At 44.9% G+C, this 17,275-nt stretch overlaps 1 protein-coding gene across 1 annotated transcript in view; it reads left to right on the top strand.

The window, feature by feature from the left end:
• Nucleotides 1-17,275, top strand: part of Ak9 (adenylate kinase 9) — a 118,031-nt gene that overhangs the window by 17,187 nt on the left and 83,569 nt on the right. The window contains exons 7-11 of the mRNA XM_051164063.1: nucleotides 7,685-7,813; nucleotides 9,367-9,441; nucleotides 10,925-11,023; nucleotides 14,307-14,446; nucleotides 14,527-14,707. Coding sequence (XP_051020020.1) covers nucleotides 7,685-7,813; nucleotides 9,367-9,441; nucleotides 10,925-11,023; nucleotides 14,307-14,446; nucleotides 14,527-14,707 — 624 coding nt within the window. The remainder of the gene's footprint in view (nucleotides 1-7,684; nucleotides 7,814-9,366; nucleotides 9,442-10,924; nucleotides 11,024-14,306; nucleotides 14,447-14,526; nucleotides 14,708-17,275) is intronic.

Genomic DNA, 17,275 nt, shown 5'->3' with positions numbered 1-17,275 from the left:
TCTTGATTTAACTTTGGTAAGTGGTATCTATTAAGGAAATTATCCATTTCTTTTTTTATTATCCAATTTGGTAGAAAACAGGGTTTTAAAGTATGTCCTTATGATTCTCTGGATTTCTCCAGTGTCTACTGTTATATCCCCATTTTTTGTTTCTGATTTTGTTAATTTAGATATTATCTCTCCACCTTTTAGTTAGTTGGGATAAGAGTTTCTCTAGATTGTTGATCTTATCAAAGAACCATCTCTTTGTTTCCTTGATTCTTTGTCTTGTTCTTTTGTTTCTATTTTACTGATTTTTAGCCCTCAATTTATTGCTGTCTACTTCTCTTGGGGAGTGATTATTTCTTTTTGTTGTAGATCTTTCAGGTAGGCTGTTAAGTTGCTAGTATGAAGTCTCTCCAGTTTTTTAAATGTATATACTTAGTGTTATAAACTTGCCTCTTAGAACTGCTTTCATTGTGTCCCACAGTCTTGGATATGATGTGTTTTCATTTTCACTCAATTATAAAAAGTTTTTCCCTTTTTTATTTCTGTCTTGACCCACTTTTCATTCAGTGGAGAGTTGCTCAGTTTCCATGAGTTTGTGAATTTTCTGTTGTTTCTGTTGTTGCCATCCATCTTTCATCCCTGGTGGTCTGATAGGCTGCAGGGGGGTATTTGAATTTTCTTGTCTGTGGTGAGACTTGCCTTGTGTCTGAGCATATGGTCAGTTTTGGAGAAATTTCCATGAGGTGCAGAGAAGAATATGTGCATACATACATACATACATACATACATACATACAATGCTTGGGTGAAATGTTCTGTAAAAGTCTGCTAGGTCCATTTGGTTTGTAATGTCTGTTAGCGCTAGCATTTCTGTTTAGGTTTTGTCTAAATCACCTGTCTATTGGTGCGAGTTAGGTACTGAAGATTCCCACCGTCAGTGTGTGAAGCGTCTGCCACCAGGAGCAGTGGTTCTCTCCGTCCTCACCAAAGTTCCCATGGCCACAATTCCAACACGCACACGGGGAGGAAATCCCAAGGCTGGTGGAAGGCAATGCCGTCCTGAGCCTGGGGTACCAGGCACCTGTTTTAGTGTGATTCTACAGAGCCATCATAATAGCAGCAGCACAGATCATACAAGTAGATCAACAGCACAGGGTAGGGGACCAAGACATCAGCTCACAGAGTACACACAGCTGATGCTCTATAAAGCTGCTGTAGACAGGCTGAAGAGACATCGTCTTCAGTGACTCGTGCTAGGGAAATGAGACGTGCACAGCTACAGGGATAACACTAGATCCTCACCTTTCACACAGCACAAAACAAAAACAAAACAAACAAACAAACAAAAAAAAAAAACCTCAAAATGAATCAGAGACCTTAACATAAGGCTCAAAACTTTGAAACTACTAGAGCAGTAATTGTCAACTTGTCAACTTTCTTACTGCTGTGTCCTTTTAATACAGTCCCTCATGCTGTGGTGATCCCAACCATAAAATTATTTCATTTACCACTTCATAACCATAGTACGGTTATGAATCCTTATGTAAGCATGTGAGATGCAGGATATGTGATTATGTGACCCTTGTGAAAGAGTCCTGTGACCCCCAAGTGGGTTATGGCTGACAGGTTGAGAACCATTGCACTGGAGAAAAACATATAGGGAACACATGAGGACCTGGGCAGAGTCAGCAGCTCTCTGAGTGGAACTCTATTAGTCCAGATGCACTGGCAAGAATAGACAATAGGAACTGCATCAAAATAAGACTTTCTAGCCGGGCGGTGGTGGCGCACGCCTTTAATCCCAGCACTCAGGAGGCAGAGGCAGGCAGATCATTGTGAATTCGAGCCCAGCCTGGTCTACAAAGTGAGTCCAGGACAGCCAGGGCTACACAGAGAAACTCAGCCTCAAAACAAAACAAAACAAAAACAAAAAACAAAAATAAAAAAATCCAACCAAAGAAATAAGACTTTCTATCTAGGGAAAGCGACAGTTACTATAGTGAAGACGCCATCTGCAGAATGGGTCAGAACTATCCGAGCTAACGCTAGTGCCAAGGTGAAAGTTAAACTTCCTGTCAGGAAAACTCCTTCACATTCTGAAAGCCACCTGCTTTATTCAGAGCTACAGTTATTTGACACCTTCTAAGTGTCAGGCGCTATAAGCTGTAGAATCGAGAAGTAGAGCAGTTAAAGAAACAACGTAATATGGGCACCGAAGTAGCCAGTTGTAAATCACTTAGTGAGGGCAATTTCTGATAGCGAGAACCAGGTAAATCCAGAGTCCGCTTTCACAAACGTGCGATTGGGATATCCTAAGGCAAGTCTAGTAAACAGAACGTGACGGGGCAAAGAAAGGGTGTCGGAAGGAAAGCGTGATAGTAAGTTATCTGCGCGTCTCTGCTGGGCTGGCTTTTGGTGCCCGGATGAGATGGGCCAATCCCTGCCGTGGTAAGGCGTGCCACTGATTGACAGCTTTCAACTGGGGACTGGATTCTGTGGAGTCCGTCGGTGTTAGCTTATGGAGGAATGCGTGGCAAGTTGTCCCATGTACAAGGCAGTCTCCAAAGGTTAGCTTTACTGTATAAAGCGGCGCTGCGTGACACTCTGCAGCCTTGCTCCAGTGACCATAGGTGCCTCTGCCATGTTTTCCCAAATCTTCCATTTGTTTCTTTATATCTATTAACATAGTAACTCCCATGAAAAAAATCAAGATGACTGACTCAGAGGTCAAGTGTTTGCGGTGCAAGCATGAGGATCCGGGTTCAGATCCCCAGCTCCCAAGTAGAAGAACTCTGTAATCCCAGCACTGGGGAGACAGAGGCAAGCAGGGTCCCAGCCAGACTAGCCAATCAGTGAGCTCCAGGTTCACTGAGGGACCCTGTCTAAAAAAAAAGAGAAAAAAGGAGGCAGATATACAGACATACATACCTCACACATACACAACACACACATGTCACACGCAGCACACCTATGGTACACACACATAACACACACAACACACAGCTAAAACAGCCTCACTTGTAAGTGAGTCATCAAATAATAACCATCAACTATTCCATCTTTTATCAAAGGAAAGCCTCAGCAGATAAAACTAAAAAGACCTCATTCTGGCATAAATACATTACACCTCCTCGTATCCAAGCCAGCATGGTGCTTTATGATGAGAAATGGAGTCCAAGCGTCATTTAGTTCCAGCAGGCAGCTCGGCTGTATTAGTTAGTAATGTCAGCCGGGGATATAATGACGAAAGCTGAGGACTGAGGTAGGCTACGGCTGCTGAGGACTGAGGTAGGCTACGGCTGCGCCGACCGTCCAGCACAGCAGTACAATGGCCATGACTACTCAACCTTAAGTTAGTAAATATTGTGTAAAACTTTGTTTCCTTCTTCAATAGCACTACCTACATGTCATGTGCTCAGTGGTCAAATATGGTTGTGTTTTCCTACCTGGACGTGAGAGTTCTAGAACATTCCCATGACTTCAGAAAGTTTCCCTGGACAGCAAGAGAGCCATTCCTCTCTTGAGAGCAAAGCTGCCTCTCAGCTCCAAGCAGGCGTTCATACATCCCAGTCTTACGTAATAGGCTGGCTTTGCTGGAGACTTCTAAATCAGGACCTTTAAAATAAAAATAACTGTCAACAAGCCCAAAGTGCTTAAAGTACAGTGCTGGCCACTGCCAGGTGAGGTGGTGTGTGAGCCTTTGGACTAGACTTGGGGGGGGGGCAGTGGCCTTTGCAACACTTCCCAGGGGCACAGCCATGTTTAGACGCTGGATGAATGGACAGTTGCAAGGATCTGTGTCCTTCCTAGCTACACTGGAGTCCGAGCAGCCAGCCTGTGCTGTTACAATCCATCTGATGCTACTCATGGCTTCCCGGCTCCTCCCCAGGGCCATTCTTTTCATTACAGAAGACCCAGTGGTCCCCCAAATAGCACATCCTTACAGGCCATCCAACAAGGGGCTCCTGTACCATACAACAGAAATGCAGTGTGAAGCACGCATAATTTTAAATCAGCTAGTACGTATGCTTTCGAAAAGTAAAAATAAGCAAGTAATCTCTTAAATCATAATATTTTAGCAGTCATCTGAGAATTTAATACATGCATACAGTATATTTTGAGGCTGTTTGCCTTATTTCTCTCCTTAACTCCTCCAGGATCCACGCTCTGCTCTTCCAGTCAGCCTTTGCTTTCTCCCCCAACCTACCAAGTCCAATTGATGCTGCTCGTATCCTCATGGGTGTGGAGGGGCCACCCACCGGAGCACAGTCAACCTGCCAGGGACCACACCTCTAATCAAAGCTGGCTCTCCCTCCATCCACTGTCAATAGCTCATCAGCTATGGTGTGGGGATCGTGAGCCTCCGACCTCTCCCTGCTGGAATGCTGACTGGCTTGGTCTTGTAGGGGTTGTGTGCAGGCACCTGCAGCTGTCGAGAGTTCATGACTACAGCAGTCCTTTCACATCCAGAAAACAGTTTTACCTCATTCCTCAACAACTCCTGGTTTTGGTTTTGTCTTGTTTTTCAAGACAGGGTTTCTCTGTGGAGCCTTGACTGTCCTGGACTCACTTTGTAGACCAAGCTGGCCTCAAACTCACAGAGATCTACCTGTCTCTGCCTCCTGAGTGCTGGGACTAAAGGTGTGCACCACCACGCCCGGCTCGTTCTTACATGTTTTTAAAATTAAATACAATTACATTATTTCTCCTCCCATTCTGTTTCCTTCCTCCACCTCCTCCCCTGCTCTCCACTCCCTCTCAAACTCCAAGCCTCTTTTTCTTGCATTGTTATGGTTTATGTAAACACGTAAGTACAAGTTGCTGAGTCCATTTAGTATTACTTGGTGTGCATAATTTCAGGGCTGACCACTTTGGAATTGGATAACCAATTGGGCTTTTTCATCCCTGTGGGAACACTATTTTTCCCTCTCTTAGCATCCCTCGGTTGCCTGTAGTTTTTTTTTTTTTTTTTTTTTTTTTTTTTTTTTTTTGTCTGGGGGTAGGGTCTTGTTTAGGTGACCATACTGTTGAAGTACCATGGGTGAAGCTTCCTTGTCATTTGTAGGAGACACCGCAGATGTCCTGGTCCTCTGGATCTCATACTTCCCCTCCTCCTCTTCCGGGATGTCCCCTGAGCCTTAGGTTCATTGTAGATGTATCCCCTAGGGCTGGGCCCACGTGATCAGCCGTTCTCTGCACTTGTACCAGTCATGGTTTTTTCCGTAATAGTCTCTGTCTGGTGCAAAGGGAAGTTTCTTTGATGATGGGTCAGAGCTACAGCTCATAGGTATTTAGAATGTAGTTAGGGATCATATGGTAATAATAAAGTCTCCCATCCACGACTTCACTGGCCCTGGGTAGTTGGCTGGTTTTCCATGCATGACTTTTGTCCTGTTGAGTGGATCCTATGGCTTTTACATTTTAAGAGATTTTATTTAAGCCACTATAGTTGGAATTTTACTTAACCGTGTAATAAAGGTGGAGATTCTGAGATTGGCACACTTTGGAGTTGGCAGGTTTTCTGTATTAATTTTGTTTATTTTTTGAGATTATAATATAGTTCTATTTCCTTCACTAACACTTTGCTCCCTCCAAACCCCCACACGTACCTCTCCCTCACTGCCTTCCAAAGTCACGCTCTCTTTTTCACTAATTGTTGTTGCGTGTGTGTGTGTGTGTGTGTGTGTGTGTGTGTGTGCGTGTGTGAATGCCTATCTACATAAATACAACCTACTCTGTTCATATAGCATTATTTGCATGTATATTTTCAGGGCTGACCTCCTGGTATTGGATAACTAATTGCAGTGCTCTTTCCCATGAAAGACGAGCCCTCCCACTCCTGGCATTTCTTAGTTACCCAGAGTTCTTTGTGTAGGGTGAGGCCTTGAAAGCTTTCCTGTCTGGATTTTTACTTGAGCATGTAGAAACAACAAAGATTCTAAGTACAGTATGTTTGGGTTTTGTACTAAGTCAAACCCCAGCAAACCCCAGCATGTATTTTACACTTCCATCACACACCAATGTCCTTGCCAAGTTTCAAGGGCCCAGTAGGTCTGGGTGGCCAATACTTGCCACCATAGACACAAATCTACGGCTTGTCCTTAGTTTTCCTCAAAGGTCTTGTCATTTTCCAAAACCATAGCAAATTTTTGCTTCCTTAAAAATCTGTGTATACCCTGCTGAATGTACTATTACTATGAAGTATGACTCTAGCCCCAGGTCCCTATAACAGTGTTTGACAGAGAGCGAGTAGTACAAAGCTGGGTAGTGAATGCAAGCTTTAATTCAGCAAGTGTGCCAGCAGCACTCTCTACCACAGAGATGGGAGTGTCATTTAGAAAAGACAATGTGGACTGAACACTTGGAAATGTGCAACCATTGGCCAAGTTATTCCAATTTTAGGAACAATTCCATGGGAATTTTAGCAATATGAAAAGATATATGCAAAATCGCTCGTTGCAATATTTTTATAATTACAAAAAGTCAGAAGCATCCTTATTATCCAGCCATAGAGTAATGATTAAATCATCATATTTATATTAAAATGTACATATTGCTTTAACAATAAATTATTTAAGTCTATAAAATGGTTTGTATAGATGACAGGTGCCAGATTGTGTGAATTATTTACGTGCATGCATTGATTGTAAAAACTAGGAAAAACAACTGTGATACTAAACATGGTGTAGGCGCCATGCCTTCCATCCCAGAGCTCAGGAGACTAAAGCAAGGATGCCAGCCTTAGTTACAAAGTTACAATATAGTGAGTTCAAGGCCAGCCTAAGTTACAAAGCTAAACTCAAAGATAAAATCAGCCTAGATAAATGGCTCAGCAGTGTGAGCTTGGCACACACACACACACACACACACACACACACACACACACACACACACACTTAAAATAATAAAAATAAATCTTAAAAACTCATCTAGAATAATATGTGCCAGGCCTGTATGCCTGTTACCTCTGCCTTAAAACTGTTCTCTCTCTAGAAGCCTGTAAGGCTCTCCCTTTCCTCAAAGTCAAGTGGCATTCCCTCAAAAGACTCTTTGGTGACCATCTGATATGAAGAGGCGCGTTCAGCCTTGACTCCCCTGTGTGTTTATTTCTTCTTGGTACTTAGTATCACTCTAGTCAATCACGTGGTAGGGACCAGAGGATGGAGTTCAGTGAAGGAGCCGGCAGCATCCTCTGCATATTGCTAGTATTCCTCACTTTCTGAGTAGCTTGGGATGCGCTGCCCTTTCCAAAAGCTGCTACTATTCTTCTCAGACACAAAGCACTTTCCTTCCTCCGACTCTCACTGTGTTACATATGTGTATCCTGTTTATGCCGTGTTCCGCACTGCAACACACGCTCCGGAGCCCAGCATGTCAGTGCTTACAGTGAGTGACGGCCCCGCCCACAGGCCCGGGCACTCAGGGACTCCAGTTTTCTTCTTTGTCTCAGAAGAAATGTCCCCCTTCCACTGTTCTGCCTGCTGAGAACAACAGCACATCACAAACACTCAGGTCTATTTAAAGTTCAGTTTCGGTGACTACTCCCAGGCAGGTTCCATCTCTAAGTCCGCAGTCCCCAGCCTTCCTCCCGTCCTTTCTCCTCACCACAAGATGGCGCTCTGGGATGCCCCTCAGTAAGTAACCATTTCCCTAAAGAGAGTTAATTCCGTCTTTCCCTTCTGTGTCTCCCTCTTTAGGCATTTATGGCTGAGATGCAGGTGGTGGCTGAACTTCTCCAACACCTCGTTCAGAGGCCTGAGGATTATTTGGAGAACGTTGAGACCACCTTGAAGCACTATAAGGAAATACTTCTCAGTGCGTTAGAGGTGAGAAGACAGCATCGTTGAAGTGGGGATGTCCGTACTTCCCTTCGCGGTTAAATGGTTCTCAAGTGTCTGTGTGTGGTCAGAGTCCTCAGGAGAGGCTTACACCTCCAAGTCGCTTTCTTTCTTTTATTCGTGTGTGTGTGTGTGTGTGTGTGTGTGCGTGTGCGCACGCGCGTGCATCCATGCACACCACATGTATTCAGGAGCCTGTGAAGGGCAGGAGAGAGTGTAAGATCCCTGGGTTGGAGATGCAGGCACTTGTGAGCCGGCCGTGTGAGTGCTAGGAGCTGAACTTGGGTCCTCTGTCAGAGCCCTAGTGCTCTTAACCCCAGAGCCATCTCTCCAGACCCCAAGTCTTTTCCTTACAATCATGTATTTCACTCCTACAAAGCACCTCTGTGCTGCTCGGGGTAAGGTAAATGTGGTTTTCAAAAGTCACCAGGCTGTTTACAGAGATGAGGGTATGGATGTGGACCTCGCCAGCAAGATGAACAGTTAAACTCGATCCGATTTTTCAACTCAGTTTGTCAGACTTTAAAAGCTAAAGAAGCCAATGATGGCAGGAAAGGATGAACAGCATGCACTGCCTGTGAGACATTTGAACTATACAACCTCGTGGGAAAGCCAGTGGGCCATACCTACTAACATCAAGGCCCACTTTTGGAAGCCTAGGCTGTTATTCCGTGCCGAAGGAGACAGTGAACGATGCTTAGTAGGAATTAACAAGCTATTATAATCTATTTAAATGTGGAATGGCAAAGGAGTGTTAAGTAAGCGCTGTAGCCACAGGATGTAATCTGGACAACTCTGAAGACGAGACGTCAATACAGTCTTGTAAAGATCTAGGGAAATAACTAATTATGGTGTTTAGCGGGAAAGTAGGCGCCACAGTTTCATATATATTATGATCTCAAATATGCAAAAAAAAATTCAAATAATAAGAAACAGGTGAGAAACTGTAGCAATAGTAAGAGCTTCCTTTCAGTGACTGGATAAAGATGTTCTTCTTTGTATTCTTGTGCTTTGTAAATTATATATATATATAAATAATATATAATATATTAATATATATTATATATATTAATAACGGGTGTAGTGTGCTGCTTACACGATGCTATTATCTATATGAAGAAAGCACGTGATTTAAATTTCAATCAGCTTCTTCTGTGCTTTCAAAACAAAGTGATGAAGACAAAGTTATGTGCTGCAAAATGCCCGCCAAACCCTTTGTATTGGGAAAGACTTTAAACTTTAAAGCGGAAGGAAAAAATGAGAATGAAATAGTAAGGACCATAGCATGAGTTGGGGCGGTAGCTCAGTGGCCAAGCTTGCGCAGGCTGCATAAATCCCCAGCAACCCTGTCCACAGTGGGCAGGCTAGCTGGGCCTCTTCGAGAACAAGCTGCTGAATGCTGAGACTGGCACCCGCTGGAACCTGTCCAAGGAAGCCGAGTTAGCTCTAAAGGTCTCCTCTCAGCAGGTTAAGATTCTCATGGTATAATTTACTATCCCCACGATCCCGAGGTATCAAGTTTCTTTTCGATTTTCCTCCAGGAGGTAATGGCTGAACACAACCCCCAGTATCTCATCGAGGTGGACGGGAATAAGTCAGCAGAGGAGCTGTTCCTGGTGAGTGCAGTGGGCAGCGCAGACGTCGTACAGTTGAGGACTTCTGGAATGGGTCTCAGTTGGGCTGGCTTTATGAGGAGCATTGTATTTTTAGTTTATTGCCATTAGTGTTTGCCTTGGCACTTTAAAATCCCATGTTGCACTTATCCATCTGTTCATGTTTAAGGCAAAACTACATTTGAATTTAAAATTTCACTGTGGCTACAATGCTTTGGAAGTCTACATGGTGGGACCTGGCCAGCAACTTAGCACAGGGATTAAGGGGAGCTGAGGACAGTGACTTATCTCATGGGTGGCACGGTGATAAGGACACCCATGGTGGAGCCGGATCAGGGAGGAGCCCTTACTTGGGACATGTCCCTGTAAGACTGCAGAGCTCTCCTCTTTGCCAAAGGCCAGGGCCATGTTAGAGTTCAACTAATGAGGCAACTGAAGAGGACAGGATTTATTCTCTCGCAGTTCTGGAGGTTCAGAGGCACGGTGCTGACGGTGCTGTTCTCCATCCAGATTGTCCTCATGAGCACCGTTCTCGCCTCTCCAGGCTCTGTTGTCCTTAGTATTTTATGGGCTGTAAAAGCCTAAGCTCCACTATCTGCCTCTGCCATCACTGGGCTCTTTTTCATCTACCTAAGATGGTCCAGAGCCAGAGGCCAGAGTGCCCTGGGTTGAAATTTGTCCCCTAAAAATATTTCAAAGATCTGGCCGGGTGTGGGGGTGCATGCCTTTAATCCCAGCAGAGACAGATGGATCTCTATAAGTTCGAGGCCAGCCTGCTCTACAGAGTGAGTTCCAGGACAGCCATGCCTACACCGAGAAACCCTGTCTTGAAAAAAAAAATTTATTTCAAAGATCTACCTTTAGTCTGTGACCTTATTTAAACACAGTGTCTTTGAATTATCATTCCAGTGAGATAAGGTCATATTCAATTGGAGTATCTTGGGCCTATGAGGAGAACAGCCCTAGTCAGAGAGGCAGAAGGCAGCAGTGTGACAACCAGGGTAGAGAGTGCAGCCACGCATATACAAGCCAAGAGACAGCAATGACCTGAGGTGGGGCCCAGCTAGAGCATGCCTTGCCCAGCATGCGTGGGACCTCAGGCTCCATCTTCTACCCCGCATAGACTGGTCAGAGCGGCATCCACTGCTCTGGGAGAGATGGGCAGTTCCAAATTTCAAAAGCATCCTCAACTACATATCAAGTTTAAGGACAGCCTGACATACATGAGGGATGTGTGTGTGTGTGTGTGTGTGTGTGTGTGTGTGTGTACGCACATGCATGCGTGCTCACATGCGTGCATGCAACATCAAAGATCACTAGCACTACACAGAAGTCAGGAAAGACTGGGTGCGGATTCTAACCAGAGTCTCAGAAGAAGCATAAGCCTGAATCATGAGCCCATGACTTTTTAAAAAAAAATAGTGTTAGACCTAGTCAAGTGCCAATGTATTCAAATTTTGTTGTTGTTGTTGTTCTTTAATTTTAGGCAGTTATAGAACGGCTTAAATACTTGAATCTGAGAAGAGCAGCCGTTATAACCAAGCTTCAGAGCACAGAAGAAGAAATGAATGACATATTGGACACTGTAAGTTCAGCTGACCTAGTTGAAAGCATGCCTGTTCCACATTAGCCTTGAACTTGCCCGTATCTCGTAAGCATATGACCTGAGCACAATTTTATTTGCGACACTGCCTACAACAAAACAGAAATTTCCAAATAAAAAAAGCACCAGGTGTTAGATCAGAGCTAATTTATACCGTGAGGGTGAGGGGATAGGGGAAAGTGGAAGTCTACTTTAAATTTCATACAGTGTCGAAGAGAGTAAAATCTAAAAGAATCTCAGCTCCACAAGCTTTCATCATCAGTGAAGTCTCAGTGAAGGCTCTGATAGGCGGGGCAAGATGATGGACGTGAAGATGGTCAAATGGCCGCTGCCGGGTGCTGAGGACGGAAAGCGGTTTTTAGTTGGAAGGTTTGGTCTATTCTGGGAAGTTTAGTTTATCCTATACGCATAGAAATTTTAAATAGTGGTATTGTAAGTAGATACCAAAATTCAAAAAGGCTCATAGTTGCAGAGGTCAAGCTGGAGGTCTTGGCCAACCAGCACAGCTGGAATCTGGTACCGCAGAGGGAGGGAGACCCGGGAGACCCGGAAACAGCGGGGAGAGCTGGGCGTTTTTGTTTGTGTTTCCCTTTGACACAAAAGGCCAGGAGTTGTGAATGTGTTCATCAGGATGGATTGTCTCCATGATTTAAGATGAAATTCTATGTCCAAGTAATTTTGAGAGCTTTGTGGAGCTGGAGAAAGAGCTCAGTGGTTCCAAGTGCACACTGCGCTTGCAGAAGACCCAATTTGGTTCCCAGCACCCACAGCGTGGTTTGAAACTATCTGTAACTCCAGTCCCAGGCGTTCTGACTCCCTCTTCTGACCTCTGTGACACCAGGTGCGCATATAGACATTCAGTCAAACGCTCATACACATAAAATAAAAATAAATCCTCAAAAAAAAAAAAAAAAACCTGAGAAACTTTACTTCAACGTTAGATAGATACAGTGTACTAAGCTACCTGGTTTAAGCTGATTGCTCTACAAGCTTCAGTGTGTTTTGAAGGACTCTAATTAGATGCTTTTCAACTAAAGGCAGGTCGTGCTTACAGAAGCACCACAGAATAAATTTAAACTGAGTCTCAGCCCTGACTGTCCAGTGGGGTCACATGGAATGCTTTTGAAATATACAAATGCCCAAGCCACTCTAAACAGAATTTCTGGGGTAGGATCTAGTTCTGGTTAAAGCAGAACAAAGCAGGATGTGGCATCAAAGGCACACATAACAAAAATACCCAGAACTTGTGTACACCGAAGGCAGAGTGAGAAAGCAGCCCGCAGGATGGAGGGTAACATCTGCAGTCATCCATGCAGCAAGCGGCTGGTGTCCGGATGGATGAAGGATGCTCCAGGATACAACAATGGAGAAACCAATTCATAGGTGGGCAAGGGAATTAAGTAGACATTTCTGCAGAGCCAATGAGACCATGAAAGGGGGCTAGAGGAATAGCTCAGGGGTTAAAAGCACTAGCAGCTTTTGCAGAGGACCCGCAAGACAGTTCAAAGCCTTTAGTAACACCAGCCTTGGGGCGCCAGATGCCCCGGGCATCCTCAGGCAGCTGCGCTTACACGTGCATACCCATATGCTCTCACATACGTCTACACACGATTCAAGATAATAAAGTTAATGCTTTTCAAAGAACATGAAGATATGTTCAGTGTGACTGACCATGGGGAGATGGTGATCCCAAGCATAGTGATATCCCAATTACCCCAAATCAGGAAGTCATGTGTTAGCAAGCGCGGGAAAAAATGCAACTCTGGCATGCTTGTTTGGGATACTGAATGGTCTCAGATTGGGGATCAAGGAGGACTTTGAGACAGATTGTCAAGAAGTAAGGAGTTTATTACAAGAGTTATTAGTGCCATGGACAGACAGACAGACAGACAGACAGACAGAGAATAAAGCAAGGGCTCTGAGGTAAGTTCAGGCTCCTGCCAGAGACAAACAGCATGGTAGGAGGACCTAAAGAGAGCAGTACATCAATCAAGGCCACTGGCAAAAGTGAGAGTCTTTACTTAGACCTTTCTTGGTGGGGGGGGGGGCAGGGGTTCACAGCACAAGCCTATAAACAGACTCTTGACTCCTTGGGAGGAGGCAGAGAAGTGGGGTTGAGAGCAGGTGTGTGACCAACACCCTTCTGATGTAAGTTCGCCTTCCCCAGGCGAGAGATTCTGTTAGGGACCCACCGACAACATGTCAGCCGGGGCCTGCAGGGCCCTGTGAATGGGGAAGGCTGTGGTAGGTGCTGTGGTCTGAGCAGGAGCTGGATTTCAACGGAATAGCATATAACGTCACAGATGTAAAATGGTGCATCTACTTTTAAAAATAACTGAGTGGTTCCTCAAAAAATTAAGCAATGAAATTATCGCAGGACCCAACACTTCACTTTGGGCATTTCCTCCCACAGACTGGAAGCAGAAACACAAGGAGATGCGCTATGCACAAACAATCATAAAAGTTGTATTCTCGGCAGCCGACACGTGGAAGCCTCCCAGCACCATCAGTGAGGGAATGGCTGAGCAAGATATAGTGCAGTCACACATGGTGGTGGAATACTATTTGGCCCTAAAAAGTAGAAAGCTTAGAGCCAAGTGTGATGGTGCATGTCTGTAGTCCCAGCATTTGGGAGGCAGAGGCAAGCAGATCTCTAAGTTCAAGGCCAGCCAGGTCTCAATAGCAAGTTTAGTCATGGCCAAATAGTAAAAGCCATCTTATTAAAAAACAAAAACAAACAAACAACAACAACAACAACAACAACAAAAAAAAAAACAGATTAGACTTACATTCATTGACCAAAAGTCTGGTATATTTTAAAGGTTTATCAATAAGATATTTTCAGATTCTCATTTTTGAAGTAGACAATAGAAAATCCTTTGTTAACATTTATTACCACATGAGAGAAAATTATCTGTAATATTTAATAAGATTTTCTTAAAGAAATGAAACTGGTCAAGAGAGATGGCTAGAGTGGTACAGGTACTTGTCACCAAACCTGACAGCCTCAGTTCAAACTCTAAAATCCACATGGTGGAAAGAGAAAACTGATGCTGCCAAGTTGTTCCCTGTGCTCCACAGGTGTGTGTGCACCCCTGTCCCCCCCCCCACACACACACACAGGGGAGAGGGGAAGGAAAGGAAGGAAGGAGAGAGAGAGAGAGAGAGAGAGAGAGGGCCGTCAAATAAAAGTGGAATATTTGGTATCGCTAATTCCAGCAAAGCTTAGGTTCACGTTCCTAAGGGTAGTGTTTGCGGTTCACAGGAAGAGCTGTTCCGTACACTCTCATCTTACAAGCTCATTGCACCAAGGTATAGATGGCACCGAAGCAAGTGGGCGCGTTCTTGCCCCGTGTCCCTAGTGGATGGGAACATTTATTCAGGAGCAGCAGACTTTTCTGTGAGGTAAGTAAGCTTTCTAGAGCCTAAAGTTTAAACCTGGCCCCGATCCTTTCTGTTGTTTTACTCTTCTGGTGTCTTTTAAGTTTTCTAGGTAAAATGTACTGCCTTTCTTCTGAAGAAACATTAAAATCGTTTTCCCTGAACCCCCGTCTCTACCTTCTACCACCTATGCCAATCCCACCGTGTAAAATCTTTATATTTGGACCCGAGTACTCAGGGAGAACAACACTGGGCAACCTACTTGCAGAACACTTCAAAGCAAAGGTAAGCTATCTCTGGGGACCTTGTTTCAGTGTGCAGAGCGTCACTTGAACTTGATTATCATAACTTTCCCCCTGGCCCTGGCTTTGGCATGGTGAAGGCGCCCCTGTTGTCACAAGCCCTTCTGTCCTGCAGAGTCTCCATGCTTCCAACAGCCCCCCCGTGCCTCCCCCACCTCTCTCCTAGGTCCTACGCCTCCTGGAGCCCCCTCTGTCCCCACAGAGTCACGGTTGGTGATTTCAGAGTGCATCAGCACAGCACCCTGGCTTCTCCTCCCCGTGACCTTGTTCTCCACCCTAAAGTGCATGGAAACTGCATGTAGCTCAGAATATATTTACAGCAGAAAGGCAGCTACAAGGATACTTAGGATGGGGCACACAGCTTTTTACTAAATCTTTTGGCCCTGCCCTTAGTTATATCCCAAATCCGCCTAATTTTCCATATATTCCCTTAGGTCACAGGTCATTTCTATAAATAAACTTGCGTTTTATTTCATCTCGGTACTTTTGAACTCAGCAGTTGGATTTTTGTTTGTTTGTTTGTTTGTTTGGGGTTTTTTGTTTGTTTGTTTGTTTTTCGAGATGGGGTTTCTCTGTGTAGCCTTGGCTGTCTTGGACTTGCTTTGTAGACCAGGCTGGCCTCGAACTCACAGAGATCCACCTGCTCTGTCTCCCAAGTGCTGGGGTTAAAGGCATGCGCCACCACCGCCCCGGCTAAGCAGCTGGATCTTTTAAAGGAGTCGTGTTACCTTGTTCCTGCATGTTTCCTTTGTTCCGGTGTTGGGCATCTGTTGGTTTGGATGTGTTTTCCCATTTTATCTCTTGGGGGTCAATCCCCTGTAGCACTCATGGGGGAGAAAACAAACTTCTAAAACAAGAACAAATCAAGCCAGACAAGACATGCACTTAAAATAAATTAAAACCTACTAATGCAGCACAGAACTAACTTAGAAATGAAAATAGAAACAAATAATGTCAAGAATTATCCAGATAAATATAGAAATAGTGAGTGGCTGAGGTAAAGGACTCATACATGGAAAGAGAAAAAAAAAAAAAAAGGAGAAGCAAGATTAAATAAAAAATAGGAGAAAGACAATTATGAACATTATGAAGAGGGGAGGAAATAGGGAAAGATTAAAATAAAATGACTTCCCAATGATAAACTAAGAAGTGTAAACAGATTTAATGGGGGAAGGTCAGTAAAATAAAAACAAATAACTTTCTAGAACCAAGACAAAGGTCAAAACACCACTGAAAGTGTATGCCCTAGATGGCTCCTGTTTTAGCTGGGGCGTGCCCCTCAAGACCCCTGGGAATCGAGGAAGCAACTACAGCACTGAACTCTGAACAAACAGAGCTGTCTTCATACTTTCAAAACCCATTAACATTAAGTCGCCGTGCTGGAGGGTTACAGCTGTAGGTGTACAGTAGTCTCTGGAGCCCCAGAGTTCTCACTGCAGATAGATAGATCCGAAATATGGTTATTAAGAGCTCCAGGGGGTCAACGGACCTCAGACTCAGGAATATTAAAGTTCAAAGTTATTCCTAGTTGAAGAGACGGTTCTCTTCTGCTGGTCAGCGTCTGGCTCTCCTCAAGTCTAGGACTTGGGCTCACAGCCTCCTCTCACCCTGGGGCTAGAGCCAGTTGGTTTCAGGGTCTTTGACTTGTCACTGGTCCCTGTTCTGGGACTCCCCGACACCCAGGGGAGCTCGCTTTTAACGGTAGGTTCAGTCTCCAGATGGTGCCTGGTAGGGAATTTCTCTCCATTGCTGACCCGCTGATTGGCCCCACCCCCTTGTTGGAATCGCTGTCTTGCCCGAACTCGCAACTGGGTTGGGGGCTTGGAAGGCTTGTGGGCGTGTCCTGAAGACAAGACCACCTGTGTCTTCTCACCAGGGCTGCCTGGCTGCCCCCTCAGAGGTTTCTGCCACTTCTTTTTGCACCGCACAGCTGTTGTACCTCCAACTCCCTCTGAGACTCTCTAGCAGTCTTCCTCTCTTTCCCTTTGCGATGGAGCCTATTCCTCTCCCGACTCTCTTTTCCCGTGTCACATGTGGTCCGCATCTAATCCACCATTTAACCAGGAAGTCCCATGCAATTCATGTAAATCAAATTCTACCTTATGTGAACGAAGAAAACGAGGTACAATTTTCTGAGGTCAGGCACATATTGTCTTAGTGTTCTACTGCTGTGAGAGACACCATGACCACAGCAACTCTTTTATAAAAGCAAGCATTTAATTAGGGCTGGCTCACAGTCCAGAGGTTTAGTCCATTGTCATCATGAAGGGAAGCATGGGGCATGCAGGCAGACATGGTGCTGGAAGGAGCTGAGAGTTCTGCGTGCAGACCCACAGGCAACAAGAAGAGAGGGTGAGCTACTGGACATGGCTGGGGCTTTTGGTTGGGCTTTTGAAACCTCAAAACCCTCCCTCAGTGACACACTTCCTCTAACAACCTCCCAGTCCCTTCAAATAGCTCCACTTGTGGTTTTAGACAAGGAGCTGTGTTCCTTCACACGTCAGGCCTTCTGCCGAAGCCTTGGCTCAGTCCAACCCTCAACAAAGAAGAG

Source organism: Acomys russatus, chromosome 21 (assembly GCF_903995435.1).
Source record: "Acomys russatus chromosome 21, mAcoRus1.1, whole genome shotgun sequence".
Taxonomy (NCBI): Eukaryota; Metazoa; Chordata; class Mammalia; order Rodentia; family Muridae; genus Acomys; species Acomys russatus.
This window is presented reverse-complemented; position numbering and strand designations above follow the sequence as displayed.